Source organism: Cryptomeria japonica, chromosome 4 (assembly GCF_030272615.1).
Source record: "Cryptomeria japonica chromosome 4, Sugi_1.0, whole genome shotgun sequence".
NCBI classification, from domain to species: domain Eukaryota; kingdom Viridiplantae; phylum Streptophyta; class Pinopsida; order Cupressales; family Cupressaceae; genus Cryptomeria; species Cryptomeria japonica.
Genome location: NC_081408.1, coordinates 721,862,789 through 721,878,833, shown reverse-complemented (window position 1 = coordinate 721,878,833; position 16,045 = coordinate 721,862,789). Strand labels below are relative to the sequence as shown.

Genomic DNA, 16,045 nt, shown 5'->3' with positions numbered 1-16,045 from the left:
ACAATTGATCCTCATTTTTCAAATCTCAACCCCTTCTTTGAATATGTTTGATGAGTGAAAATTTAATTCAACGCCTAAGTTCCTATAGTAAAATAATTAAATATATGCTAACCAATTTGACTTATCCCATTTTCCTTGTACTATTTATCTTGATTGCAATGACTAAAAATCAAGAATCTTTGCAAGATTTTAAATGATATAGTCAAGGCATTACCATACAAAAGTTAAAATTATATGTATATATTTTGGCGTACTAATTTTTTTTTAGGTATTGTGCGAAATGAAATAACTTTATTGTGCCTTGAAATAGTTTTATTTTCTCATATCAATATATGATGAAAATACTAGTGCAACAATTTTTAAAAATGATAAATTAAACTATTTTTCATTTACTTTAGATATTGTAACTTAAACATTAAAATAAAATCAAGTAGCAAATACTAATCAAAATCCATTATTAACAAATTATATAATTTTTCAATCTTTAAAAGCTAGATTAATACAATGATAATTTATAAAGTAATAAAATAAAATAATTTATTAAATATATAAATTATAACAAGTATATGCTTTTCCTTAAACATCATGAAAAATATATATCCAATAAAAATAAGGCAATTATATATCTTCTAATTAAGAATGAAATGTAACACCTTTTTCTTATCTATTTAACTAATAAGACATATAATGCTTAAGTGAGTTCTTTCAGACGAACATATTGCCCCAATAAGGATCAAGATCTAGCTTAGAAGATGGTGCTAACAACACCCATAAAAAAAAATTGACTTCGACAAAGCGTATTGCGTCCTAATGCTTTGTAGCGATTTTATTGTGATTCTTTGAACATCGAAAAACAAGGACTTGTGATAAAACATTGACTAAACATGAAGCTGAGAAATATGTATGAAGCTGAGCTGTTTCACGTTATATGCATGTTTGTTCCCCCCAAGTTCTTCTTTTCCCTATTCCTTTCTCATAATATGGCTATCATTAATGTAAATTTTTTACATTTCTGAAAAAGATATCTAACTTTAAATTTTTAAATTTATAATTTAGAAATATCATCAATTGTTTATATAAGATATGAAGAGTTACTTAGTAACATCTAAATTAAAATTTGGAAACTTCAAGTTCAAGATTTAGATATATCTAATAATATTTATTAATTTTATCCATATATTATATCTATCATTTAATATTTATTTTAATTGAACTTAGAATATATTAAAATTGAAAAAATCTAAATTAAAACATTAACTTATTCATTTGTAATATATCTTAATATTTTTAAAATTTATAGCAACTTTATTGTTACTAAAATTATTTCTCAATCAAATAATGCTAGGAACAATGTTCCATCACTATTAACAGACTTTAAATAAAATTTTATTTATTCAATCATTTGATCTTATTTTTAAATCCATTTACTTCCAATCATTAAACAAATCAAAGTTGCAGGTAAGAGATGTACCTTAAAGTTATTTAATTTTTTTAATCGAATAGTTTACTTCGTGGCAGTTGTGGCTGCTCAAGCACAGATCAGTTGGTATTAATTCATAAGTATTTTTGTTTAATCTTGGTTATTTTTCCTTTGCAAGATGTGAAGATTTCAAAAGGAGCTCTATCGCACAGTTTTTTTTCATGAATGAGATTTCTCATTGATCAGAAATTAAATAAGAAATTTAATTTCTTATTTTTTATACTGTGATAATAGGTATTTGGGTCAGTCTTAAATCACACACTAAAATCAGCATATAAAGTTTAGATAATATCAATCAATTCTAAGTATTTAACAATTTTAAACCTAAAAATATAAATTTAATATATAATTTAAGCCATAAATTTATCATCATAATTATTGATTATTTCTATTTCTATTGATTGGTTTTAAAACTTCACCCACTCCTCCTCCTTTTCACAAAAAGGGAGGCTAGGAAGGGTATATCCGTTGGAAACAACTTATTTCCTTTTAAGGAAGCAAACAAATACAGTAAGAATGAGAAATAATAATAAGAATAGAAACATACATGATAGATTATTATTATTATTATTTTATTAAGATTTTTCCCAAAGTATTTGGTGGGAGACTTGTACATTTGTTTTCTGGGCTAAATCGCACCTATACCCTTCAAAAATCCTAATGATTTAGATTACTATTTTATTGCAATTCAATAGAAGGGTTTATTCTAAACCATTGACGGTTCATATCATCCCGCAATTTATTCGTGCCTCGAAAAGAAAGGATAAACAAGTTGGCTAAATAGTAATGAGTAACGAGTCTGTGAGCACATGTTATGAATGACGGGTGCATTCAGCAGGAAGGCCATGGGGAAACCTTTCCTTGTCTAAGCAATAATCATAAGTCATATATTTTTTCCGCACTATCTTAAGTTGTTTCCACTGCTCAACACTAATTCTTTCTCGACTCCACGCTGCATTTGTATTACAAGGCTCGCCATTGATGCATGCCTCTGCACTATAACTGCTGAATAATGCAACGAAGGGAGCTTTGCTATAGTCCACCTTCGCTCTACCACCATCAGTTGCCCAATCAGATCCGTCCCACAAACTCCCAATGACTCTCATCGCTTGATCTCTGGGATATGGCACACCGATATTCTCCATGTTCTTAAACACCCTCATCGGAGTTCCATCCACAGAGAACCTGCTCGACATAAATTATATATGGGTAAACTTATCATTCATCTTATTTGTGAACAACAAAATATGAGGACAAATATTGTAATGTTTGCAATAGTATGGTGTTGAGCTACGTGTGTTTTCACTTACAGAATTTGGTGTGAATTCCATAGCAGAGAGTAAGTGTGAAAATTCTCGGTGGGATCAAACCAAAGGTTGAATCTCACTTCTCGATTGCCTTGGCCTTGTACGAACACGTTTGTTTGCATAGCATAGGGATCTCCAGGCAGACGCCCAAGGAACTCAAAGTCTAGTTCGTCATGATTAGACCCTTGAGAAGAAAGCTGTAAGATATACAAATTAGGAAAAAAAAACTATCAATTTCAAAAGTAGAAGCTCGTGTGTAACAATAAACTCACGTAGAATGTAGTTACAGTGCCTGCCGAATACCCCGGCACCAACTTAATTTTCATATTGATTTGTCCGAACAGAATTTCACTCTTAGATTGAAATCCAGAACCTGAAAACCCATCAACGAATAAGTAATACGGGAAAAAAATAGGCAATAATTTGAGCTAGCATAAAAGAACGAGTTTTAGAGAAATAGAGGCATAAGATGTACACCTGAGGTCTTGTCAAGGCTAAGCTGCAATTGCCGGCCATTGTCAAGTATCTTTGTATGATCGGCACCAAATGTGATATCAAAGTCTGTGTTAAAATTAGCAAAAACAACAGTGGATCCAACAGCTGATAGGAACAGATATAGGACTAGGGCCATGGGGGTGGCAAATCCTAGGCAGGATGCACAAAAATATGACTGAAAAGAATGTGTTCAGTATTTCTATGTAGATTTCATCCTTTTGATCCTATTCTTTATATAATCTTGGATAAGATTTGGGTGTTCGAGTGTTTTAGTTGCAGCTTCCATCATGAAATGTGTATGAAGCTGAGCTGTTTCAAGTTATATAAATGTTTGTTCCCCACACGTTCTTCTTTTCCTATTCCTTTCTCAATCGTTGGCTGCCCAGATGTATGTTAGGAGCATGGTGTATTTTCGGCCAACATCTGAGCTGGAATTAAGGCCCCCTTTGGGGAAGATAATATTTATATGAGAAGCAAGCCGTTCTCCTCCCATTGAATACACCCCGGTTGTTATTGCAGTCTTAAAAAAGTCATAGCTTTTAAAGGAATTAATTTTAAATATTAAAAACCAGCAAATAATAATATTTATAATCAAATCATATTATTTAACTTTTAAATTATATTTATTAACTTTTTGTTTATAAAATTAATCGCATGTAAGTATTATTTTTTATTTAATTTATTAGATTAGGTGTCTAAGAATCATCAAAAATATATTCTAAATTATGGTGTATGAGAAAAGAAGATGAAGATAATAATGGTGAAAAATGATTTGTGGGAGCTAGTGGCCAATGGTTTCACTGATGTAGTAGACCTAACAACATATGTAACTTGAACAAATGCCAAAAAGATTACCTTGAAGGAGGCCAATAGGAAAGATGCAAAATCCCTAAGTTTAATAGAGGTACTTTTGATAGAAACAATATTCCCTAAAATAGTAGCAACGAACTATGCAAAGAGGCTTAAGAAATCCTCGTGACTAGTTATAAGGGGATTGATAAGGTGCGACTAGTAAATCTCTAGATGCTTTTGAGAGATTTTGAAACTGTTCAAATGAAGGATGGTAATTTATTTCTAAATTTCAAACAAGAGTTTCTAACCATTAAAAATTAGTCGAGAATAAATAGTGAGGCAATTAAAAAGTAGAGGTTTGTTGCAAAAATCGTCAAGAGTTTTCCCTCAAAAATTGACAAATTATTCATTTCCATAGAAGAAGCCAAGGACCTCTTAACTCTAATAATTGATGAGTTGGTAGGTTCCCTACAAACACATGAGCAATGTGAAAAAGGTTTCAAGATTCTTCCCAAAGGAGAGTTTTAAAATATCAAGCCAATGTAAGAGGTATGAGAGAGGAGGATATAAATTTCATTGAAACTCTAGAGATAGATACAACTTTGAAAGGGTTAGTTAAAGAAAAAATAGCCCTGAATGGAAAAATGGCCAAGAAAGAGAAAGAAACATACACTTCAACTCTAGAGCTAAAAAATTATAGTTGATCAAGCTAAAATGGGTTAAATTGGTTTCGAAGGGGTCTCAAAACCCTACACAAAAGAACACAACTTGCATATAAACCAATGGGTTTTGGAAGGACCCGAAATCGACTTACACAATGCTACCTAGATATATAACATAGACAATCAACATCTAAACAACAAAAATTTAGAAGAAACTAATCTTAAGGAATTTGGCTGCTACATCATCAAGATCATAGCCACAATACAAATGAGCTCAAAGAAACAACAATCCTAAGCCCAAAAGATAACAAGAAAAACATTTTAAAAAATAAGACCTTTAACAATCACTTTCCTTTAGCGCAGGTGCAAGATCCCTTCACCATCCCTGAGATCCACCATAATAGTAGCTATAGGAGAAAATCTAAGGAGCACCCTTAATCTCCACCTCAATAGGATAAAAAGAGTGCAGTCTAAAATAAGGGCAACATCAGCCCCCTTGAAGCGCCTCCCATGAATCAACCTCCATCTCAATAGGAGATGACTCCACCTTAATAGAAGTAAAGGAAGGCCTTTTGTGTAGATACAAGATCTCATCATAGGGGCTAGATCTAGGGGAAGGGCAATATTAAATCCCTTAAAATGAGAAATGCACAGTGTTGTTATTACAACGAGTATGATTATTATGTAGGTGAATGTTGAAATAGAGAATATAACCAATCAAATTAAGTCCAAAATGGTGCCTTTGCAATGTTTGTCATTGATTTCAATAAGTGTTCTTGTAGAACAAGGTATGTAAGTGATAGGATAAGTTTAAAGATGTGAATGTGATAGCACTTCATTTTGTTTCATTATGATTGCTTTGATCAATTATGACAATATTATGAATCAAATTCTCATAGTGTAAGTTGTGCTTGTATTGAGAAATTGAAGTGTATTGTGGTTATTCTTTTCTGACAGTATCAATGCTCACTCATTTGTAAAGCACATGAGAGTGAAGAGTAGTTTGTGAATGTTGTTTATAAACTATAATAGGAATTAAAGCTATGAGATTTCCACAATCCATTTTGCATTTCTAGTGTATTTTTTTCTGGATTCGATGGAAAAATATACACACAATCGAATCCAGAAAAAAATACACTAGAAATATAATAGGAATGTTAAGCTCTGCTTTCATGGTGATAGAAACTTGAATCTGGAATCAATTTTGATCCTATTATAGACTGAGCAAATGAGTGTAAATGGATAATTATCATATTGCACAACATACTTTATTATTAGAAAGAGACATTGTTTTGGTGGAAGTTGATGCATGAGAAATTCTTAGGAGTTTTCATTAATGGCAATTCAGATCAGATATCATATCTAATGTTGATTCATGAGCAATATTGAAGGTCCGATATGCGGTAATTCGGGAAGAACGAAGCTATTTTAGTATAACGTGTGGTCCAGAATCTTTGGCATGACTTCGGTGATTGGTTTCAAGTTCGAGGAGTTTGGACCAACATATGTGAATCTTTTTATCATCTTGTTTAGGTCTGGATATGGATTTGTGGATGAATTGAGCTGCCTTGTTCGTTACACATTTCATGTTGCGTGTGATGTAGTTTTTGGAAGCTGACATAGGAATTAATTTATTTTGTTGAAGCAGATATATAAGATCGATTTGGTTGAGCATTTTGAGAGAGTATATGAGAGTGAGAAGTCTATATGAGTGAATGTGCAAAGTTTGGTAAACGTGATTGAAGATTTTTGTGCTCTGGTATATGATAGAGTAGGAAAACAGAGAAGAGAGATGAAACAGTTGTAGAAGTCAAATTGAGCTTAACCAGAACTGCTATTCGGCATTAGTAGATGCTATTATTTAGTTCATTCATTATTGTAACCATTTATAATCAATTATAGGATAGTGATTCCTCCAGGTTGTAGCCCTATTTTGTATTTGAGCAATGAGCTCTAGGCAGTGAGACTGAATGCAAGTGCATTCATCTTTTTGTAATATAATCATACCCCTGATCAAAGTATAATAATATTATGGGTTCAAATCCTACCATGTTTTTTCCCTTTCCAGGTTTCCACGTAAAAATATTGATGCTATGGTTTTGTAGTTCATTGGTTTATGTTTTTGCACTTTGCTTTCATTCTTATGCATTTGATGGTTTAAGAATCAATTTAACAAGTTTGTAAATTACATAACACTGATTTAGCCCCCCTCTTAGTGTTCATTGATTCCAAAAATTGGTATCGGAGCCTAGTTCCTTGGAAGGATCCTAACAGCTTGAGGAAGATCCAGTATATTGAATCAATGGCCTCTGATTTGCAGAAACGACTTACTATGGCAATTGAAGATCTTGATGCAAATATAAAAGAGAAAAGTGGACTTAGGAGAAGTCTAGAAGCAGGTGAAAATTTCATTGAATCTATAAAAGAACAAGTGAACACATCCAAAGAGAAGAGAAAGGAACTAATCGATAAAGTCAATGAGAAAGAAGAGCAAAGCATTGATAATCAAGACCTACAAGACAAGCTAGATGAATGTGAGAATCTTGCTAGAGAGAATGCAGTCTTGAAGAATGACATGCAATCCATTGTGATGAAGCTGACAAAGGAGATTGAAGATAGCAAGAAGAATAAGGAAAATATGACTCAGTCATTGAAGGATAGAACTGATGAATGTTTCAAATTTAACAATGAGAATGATCAGTTGAGACTTGAACTGGTACAATCCAAGAATCATGGGCAAGAACTTGAAAGGAAGATCATAATCTTGAGAGATGAAATTTCCAATACTAATGAGTACAAATAAAAATTCAAAGCTAGCTCATCCAAGCTAGATAAGATGTTAGAAAGTCAAAGAAGTGGAAAAGACATGCAAGGACTTGGATAGAAAGTCAAACAAGAGACATGTTAGAAAGTCAAACAAGAGACCTCGGGTAAGATAGCCTAATGCTTATAAATTCAATGGTAAATGTTTTGTTTGCAATAAATTTGGTCATACGGAAAACGAATGCAAAAATAGGATGATGAAATATGGTCCTAGCTTTACCTGTCAATATTTCAAATGCAACAACTTTGGTCATAAGTCAAACATGTGCAGAGCAATGATGAATAATTCCCAAATTAAGAGATTTTATGCTTGTGGAATGTTTGGACACATTTCTAACCAATGCACAATGAGACAAAAGTAGATGAATTTTAGGCTTGTGCAAGGAAATGTTGTTTGATATGCATGCAACAAATCCGATCACATTGCAAAATATTACAGAAGCAATAATGTCAACAGGAATGCTTTGGTAGAAGAGAAAAGATCAGATGAAAAGGGAAAAGTAAAGATTGAAGAAGTCAAAGAGAAGCATAAGAAGATGTGGGTTAAGAAGGAATATTCAGATACACCAAATGGCTCAAAACCTAATTCCAGTGTTGGAACCTCATCCGGTAACTAAGGCACTTTAGCCTTAGGGGGAGGCTTTTCATGCAAATCCTTAAAACCCCCTTTTGGAGATCTATAACTGGTAGAGGAAGGTTACATATGATTAAGATTAATTGTGCAATTGATATCTAAAATATTACATGCCTATTTTAGTATCCAATGATGAATCTTTTAAGAAACAGGGTATCCGGAAAGCCTTTAGGGTTGTGCATTTATTACAACTTGAAGTTAGTTTTTTGGAAGATAAAAAGACATTCTTCTATTCATTCTTCACATTGTGAACTAAGAGAAAGAGAAGGAGAGAAAGATGAAAGAGATTAAGTAGTGAAAACAGAAGCTTGAAGCAATTTGATAGCGATTCCTAGCATTCGAATGAAATTGAAAAGGTATTTATCCGTGTTCGAGTTGTTTTTCATAACCTAATTTTGAAATGGCATCTGTATCTAGTGTAGAAACTCCATTGGTGGTAGAAATCACTAAAAGGGCAAGGCCAGTGTTTAAGAAACATCCATTTAAATCAGTCGAAGATGATCTGGAACGAGCATTTTCTTCTATGTCATATGGTGTGTTGAATAACGAGGATATTAGGGCATACATTCAAAATAATATTGAAGAGCTCGGGAACGTAGATATTCTATCATTATACACCAAGCATATGATGGATGGAATGAGGAATTTGAAGCCCAAATTCAAATCATTACAAGACAGGGGTTTTATCCAATTTGATCATTTTCTGATGTTCGATGAATCCGAATGGGTTAGGTATGTCTTGAGATGAATCCATGATGAGTTCATATGGCTGGATAGACCTCACAAGATAAAAAAGCAAGCCATTGAAGCGGTAACCTGTTTGAGCGCAACTAATGAGATCCTTGGTCTAAGAAATATTAAGAATACAATAGTGACAACGGTTAGCAGATCCCAACATGACAGTCGATCAATGAAAATAAGTGATATCATTGAACATGATGTGAGATTTGCCTCAATGGTAATAGGATATAAGGTATATCAGTCCAACAAATAGAATTGAGCATCTAGTAGTGTAATATATGCAGCCTATCAGATGCTTGAGGACAAAAGATATGATTTGTGTGGAGTACTTCTTAGTGAGCTAATGAGAAATCTGAATAAGATCAAGCAAGATAAGAAACATGTTTTTAAGTTTGGTTCCTTGATTGTTTGTTTGGCACTTAACTTTTTGAAAGAAATCCATAGTATAGGAAAAGTATAGTCAGCTTATGATAAATCGGTCATAGTCCAAATTAAGTAGGGTTTGGAAGGATTAGGTGATGTGGTAGCACAAAAATCTTCTTTGTGGGGTTACCTCAAATTATTTCAAGCAATGATGCAAAGTAGAAAGAGGATCCCAAAGGATATTGTTGAAAAATATGAAAATACCATCTCCTTCATGGTACTCAAAGATCAATGTCAGATGGAGCCAGTTGAACCAATAACTGTTTGGATCATGCCCATGGGGTATGAGGTGGATTGAAACACACTTGATGCATATGCTCAACACCTGTTGAGTAAACCAGTAGATGAGAAAGAAGAGAGGTTTGGTACTTACAAGGAGAAAGACCTAGACTAACATAAGAAATTCATTGAGCTAGCAAGGAAGAGGAAGGTCAGAAAAGAGGTTGAAGAGCTTGTAGAACAAATGGGGATATCAAAAGAAGTTGTTCAAAGGGCTAGGGAGAAGAATATATACTAAAGGAGGAGGACGTGGTGAATCCTAAAAAGACAAAACTAGTCTCCACTCCTCCCAAGAAGGCCAAGCCAAGGCAAGCCCAGTCTACACCTACCTTCATCTCTCAGAATCATATCCCTCCACCCAAGCCACAAGACAAGTCAACTGGTGGAGCAGATAAAAGGAAGAAGGAGAAGCCAAAGAGAGAATATGTTGCAGCCACTGTTGAGGATGTATAAATAGAATCTGATGAAGCAGTGAAAGAGGTAAAGAAGACAACAATCTATGTGAGGGTAGTAAGGAATCCTCAATCCGGTGGAGCCCAGTTGACCAAGAAGCCAAGGATAGAAGCTGAGCCATCTGGTAGAGCCAAAGAAAGCAAGAAACAAAAATCTGAGTTGGATGAAGCTCTAAAGTCTGGCAAAGTTGAAGGCACATATGATGTTGCGCCTCCAATGACTTCAAATGAAATAATTGATGAAGTGTTTAAGGAAGGAAATTTGAAGAACATACCTATATATTATGAAAAATATGATGATAAAGATCAAAGAGCTATAGAGGAAGGAGTAGTACAATATATGAATGTTTATATTTAAATCATTAATAGAATTATCATTTATGATACCCAAGAGCCTATATGATATTTTGGATGCAAGGATGCATACGACTAGCTTAGAGGATGAAATAATAAAAGAATATGTGTTAGTAAATTTATCTTCTATCATTTCTAAAGATGAAGTTGATGCATTGTTAAATATTTCTAAGGATAGATTCAAAAGCAAGAAGAGAGTCAATAAGATCATGCTCGGTAAAATAGATGAAGTAACTAAATAGACCGAAGCAATTTTGAGAATTTTTGAAAGAGAACAAATATGATGTTAATCTGGCACAAGATGAAACTCAACCAAAAGAGCAGTCACAAGATACATCAATTTTGGAAGTGCATACAGTCGTTCCTGATATGTAGACAGATCAAACAACTGAGAAAATCATTCTTGGAGAGCAGACAAATGAGAAAACCATAAATGATGATACTGATACTGTGAAGATTGATAAATTTGGTGAAGCTGAACAAGATCCTTCACTGATAGAGATTGATTCAATAAAGGCAGGTGAGGAGATTGGAAAAGTGGACGCAGAAAAGGGTGAAATAGATGCAAGTGCAAAGGTAACAGAGAAGGGGAAAGGAGAAGAGAAGGAAGATCAGGCTCTGGCGATAGTGGCAAGAGACACTGATAAAGGCAAATAGATTGTCACTAATTCAGATGATTTTACTCAAGGGCCTATAGATTTGAGTTCTTTTTCTCCTATCCAAGCATTGAACCTAGTAACTCTTGCACAAGCCAAAAACAAGTGAGGACCTACTCAAGTTCCATACCATAGATAAAGAGTTAATAACATTGGCAGAAAATGTATTGGAGAAAATTTTTACCAGATATAACTGATACTCCCTTCAGAAAGATTAGAAGTATGCTAAATGCAATAGAATCTCATTTTGTGTCTTTGGAGAAAGCTTCAGATGCAAGAATTTTAACTTAGTTTAATGCTATGAGACTGCAAATTTTTTGAAGATGATTGAGGGAGATAGGGTAAGTTTAATAACTGCCATGAAGAGCATTCAAGGTACATTAGATGAAGGAAAACAAATATACAAGTCATGTCTAATTTTGCCTAAGTTTACCATTGGCATTGACAATAAAACAAGAGAATGTGAAGGCCAGCTTGCTAGCATATCTCAATCTTATCCACCTCAATCAGTCCTGGCTAGAAATTTTCAAGGTCAAGTTATGAGTATATTGAATAAGATTAAGATTTTAAATCAGGAAAAGGATAGAAGTTTGGGCAGAGTGGGATAAGTAAGAAGCCTTATCACTCACTAGATAGATTCACTAATGAGCAATATACAAGATGCAAAGGATGCTCTAAACAAGAGTGTTTTGGAAGATAGAAGAGAAGAAGAGATGCATGCATATCTTTTCAAAAAGATCATCGGTATTTTGGAGAGTTTAAAGAAGGGTTGGGATAACCACTTACTGAACCTAAAGACAATTTTTGCTGATATCTTCAAATTTTTGTAGGTAACTGTATATATCCCTGTACATAGATTTTATTAGATTCCTATCTTTGGTATTGTTGTGAAAGGGTGAGAGAGAGAAGTGAAAAATGATAAAAAAAAACCTCAAGGGGAGCTTATTGAGTTTATTGAGCTTGTTAAGTCTTGTTGAATTTTGAAGATTTTTTAAGTTTTGCAGTCTTGAGTGTACAATTCATTTTTTACAATGTTGTCGTCAATTCCAGAGGGGGAGATTGTTGGCAAGAGAAATTATTCCAGTGGAAGTTGATGCATGAGAAATTCTTAGGAGTTTTAATTGATGGAAACTCAATTTAGATATCATATCCGATGTTGATTCATTAGTGATATTGAAGTTCCGGTATGCAGTAATTCAGGAAGAACAAAGCTATTTTAGTGTAATGTGTGGTCTGAAATCTTTGGGATGATTTTTGTGATTGGTTTCGAGTTGGAGAAGTCTGGGCCAACATATGTGAAGCTTTGTATCATCTTGTTTAGGTCCCCATATGGATTTATGGATGGATTGAGTCAACTTGTTGGTTACACATTTCATGTTGCATGTTATGCGATATTTGGAAGGCGACAAAGGAATTGATTTGTTTTGTTGATGTAGATATATAAGATCGATTTGGTTGAGCATTTTGAGAGAGGATATGAGTGTGAGAAGTCTATATAAGAAAATGTGCGAAGTTTGGTGAGTGTGAGTAAATATTTTTGTGCTTTGGTATATGATAGAGCAGGAAAATAAAGGAGAGAGACATAACAGTTGTAGAAGTGAAATTTAGCTTAAGTGAAAATACTATTTGGTATTAGTAGATGTTATTATTTAGTGTTGGCATATGATGAAGCGGTGATAATGTATGTTGTCATTGATTTCAATAAGAGCTCAAGCAGGTGAACCGATATGAACTGGTATGAAGATTGGAAGCGGTTATGGTCAACCAGGATGGAGTGGACCAGTGTTAGGGTTCACTAAGTGTGACTACCAATTGGTAGTCTCAGTTCAGCTCTAGGGTTACTGGTTTGGCTTGTGCGGTGCAACCGATGATTTTTTGTGACCAGTTAGTTAAGGAATAAGGATAAGGATCAAGATACCACGTTAGTTGTGTGCACGTGAAGAATTTTTTTGTGGTTCTTGCGCGTGAAGATTGAATGCATTAAATGCCTACCTCAGGAATGAGTGTATTCCTTAGCGGTGTGTGAAGAGTGCATGATGGGTTATTGATTTTCAGATGTGGTGAAGATTGCATGATGCAGAATGTCTTGGGATTTGTTTTAGATCATTTCATTCTATGTAATGTGTTTGGACGGTCAGGATTGGACCTCTTGTAAGTGTAAACCTGAAATATTTAGGCTTTAGGGTTTATGCTACCGACCTAGTTGTTGTCTATAAGGTCGATGAGTTTTTTTATTGTAGGCGTTGGCAAAAGTTGTATGTGTGTCTGTGTGTTGGATATTTGATACTTTTTGAACCAGAGTGAGGAATCTACAAAGTGTGATTATAGAAGAGAGGAACTAAAAAGGATATGCCTTAGCGAGAAGTGTTGTTATCAAATCGATGTTTTACCTATTGTCTTCTAACTATTTCAACAGAAGGTAAATCCCTTGATCGGGTAGCTTTAATAGGCTTTGTTGTAAATCCTCTAACCACGTGGCTCATGGTTATTGAGTTATTTAAATCCTCTAGTGAGGTAACTCCTAACATGGTTTCAACCTTTAACAGGGTATATAGCCATCCCTTAACTGGGTGATCCCTAATAGGATCGGTTCCTAACAGGACCTTTATTGTAAAGTCTTTAACCGGGCTAGGCTCCTAACAGAGCGGGCTTCAAAAGAGTTCACAAATAGCTTGTGGGTATTCATTCCCACTGTGGTTTATCCCATTTGGGTTTCCACGTGAAAAATCTGTGTTATGGGTTGTGAGATTTTTGTGTGATGATTGTGTGGTTTTGATTGAGTTAGATATGCATGCATTGTTAAATGGTTGTGTTATTATTGGTACAAGTCATGCATGATTATATCAATGAAGTAGTTATCAAGGTTTGAGATCTATTAAATGTTGTCTGAAGTATTTTTGTTTAACCGGTATAGCTATGGTTAAGTTGAGTGGTGAAGACAACTGGTCAGCTGTGTTTTGATATGACAAAGTGTTGAAGAAGTTTTTTTGTGTGTACTGATTCACGCCCCCCCTCTTAGTACTGCTTAGGACCTTAGTAGCTCATCATTATTCATCAATTGGTATCAGAGCACATCCAGGTCCTTGGTGATATAAGCTAACCGCTTGAGGAAAAAGATCTTGTTTTAATGATGAAGAGGGAAGGTCCTAATTTCAATAGGGACAACTTTAAAATATGGAAGGACGGGATGAAGATATATATCAAGATTTTGGGTACACAACATTGGAACTATGTTGAGAATGCCTATGTAATCCCCTCTGCCACTCTAACCAATGATTAGAAAAGGGAGATACAAGAAAATGGGCAAGCCATGGAAGCCCTTATTAGCAGCTTGTCGGATCTAGAGTTCATTGATGTACAAGATAAGGACAATCCAAAAGAAGTATGGGACAAACTGGAATCCATTTATGGTGGTGATGAACATGTTAAGCAGGATAAGGAAGAAAGCCTTAGAGGAAAGTTTGAAGATATGAGGATGGTTGAAGGAGAAACCATTCAACAGTATGGCATAAGAATCAAGACAATGATTGGAGAGATCGAGAGAACTGGTGGAACAATTGATGATGCCACTATTGTCGGTAAAGTTTCGAGATCACTTTTACCAATCTATGCAATCAGGGTTGCCGCTATTCAGGAGCTAAGGTCTATAGACAAAACCAAGGTATCTTTAGACTCTATTATTGCAAAGTTGACTACATATAAATTAAATGGCTATAATGGTAGTGTTTAGAAGACCAAGTCAGCCTTTAGAACATCTTCTTGCTCCACAATGACCAAGAAAGGAAAAGAGGTCAGTACTAGTTATGAATCCAGGCCAAGCCAAGATATGGACAATGAGGAGATTCTGATGAATTTTGAAGCTCTTCTTGCCAAGAGACTTCGAAAAGGCACTAGAAAATACAGAGGTTTATGAAGTATAAAGGAGTAGGTAGGAGAAATTGTCTTGTTGCAGTGGATGGAGGTGTTATCGATGAGGAATCTGAGGATGAAGAGAATGAGGACATAGTGTTTGTGGCTATCAAGGAAGAGTTGTCTGACCAGAAATCCCTTGTCTCGCATATTGACAACTCTAACAAGTGGATCATTGATAGGGGGTGTTCTCACCGCATGATCGGTGATCAAAGAAAGTTTCTCTCTTGAAGAATATGATGGTGGTGTTGTCCAGTTTGGCAACAATGCGCCTTGCATGGTGAAAGGAAAAGGATCCATCTCACTAAATGGAAAGAGCAGTGCAGATGATGTCTACTAGGTGGAAGGATTTAAGCATAATCTTTTGAGTGTTGCTCAACTGAATGACAAAGGACTCATACTAGAATTCAAAGGTGTAGTCTATAGAATAATTGGAAAGAGTGTTGAACTTATTACCACTGGTAAGCACACCAGAGGAAACCTATTTCAGTTGAATGCTAAGATTAGTCAGTTCCTGATGGCAAAATTTGATGACACTTGGATATGGCATAGGGGATTTGTCATATAAATTTTAACAATATTGTAAAGGCTAGTAGATCAAGGTGGTAAGAGGATTGCCTTTGCTGAACAAACTGGAGAATGCCTTGTGCAGAGAATGCCAACTTGGGAAGATGTCTTCCTCAACATTCAAAGGTAAGTCTTTTTCCATGAAGAACTTACTTGATCTAGTTCACACCGATCTATGTGGTTCGATGAAAACTAGAAGCATTCAGGTAGATTGGTACTTCATGATTCTTACCGATGATTGCTCAAGAATGATGTGGGTCATATTCTTGAAAGACAAATCTAAGGTATTTGGAAAGTTCAAAGCCTTTAGGGCATTGGTGGAGAAGGAGAGTAGTAGAAGGATAAAATGCCTAAGGACCGATCAGGGAGGTGAATTCACTTTTGATGAATTAAATAAGTACTGGAAGGAGAATGAGATTAAGAGGCAATTGTCTGCCCCAAGGACACCACAATAGAACGACATGGCAGAAA

The 16,045-nt window shown here is 34.7% G+C and overlaps 1 protein-coding gene across 1 annotated transcript; it reads right to left on the bottom strand.

Annotated features, from left to right (window-relative positions):
* Positions 1-2,012: 2,012 nt before the first annotated feature.
* LOC131032078 (xyloglucan endotransglucosylase protein 1) lies at positions 2,013-3,489 on the bottom strand. Its single transcript, XM_057962998.2, has 4 exons — positions 3,265-3,489; positions 3,060-3,160; positions 2,791-2,984; positions 2,013-2,665 (listed from the first exon to the last, which is right to left on the bottom strand). Exons 1-4 carry the CDS (start codon positions 3,416-3,418, stop codon positions 2,293-2,295), a joined length of 822 nt encoding a protein of 273 aa, XP_057818981.2. The 5' UTR covers positions 3,419-3,489; the 3' UTR covers positions 2,013-2,292.
* Between the last annotated feature and the right edge of the window lie 12,556 nt (positions 3,490-16,045).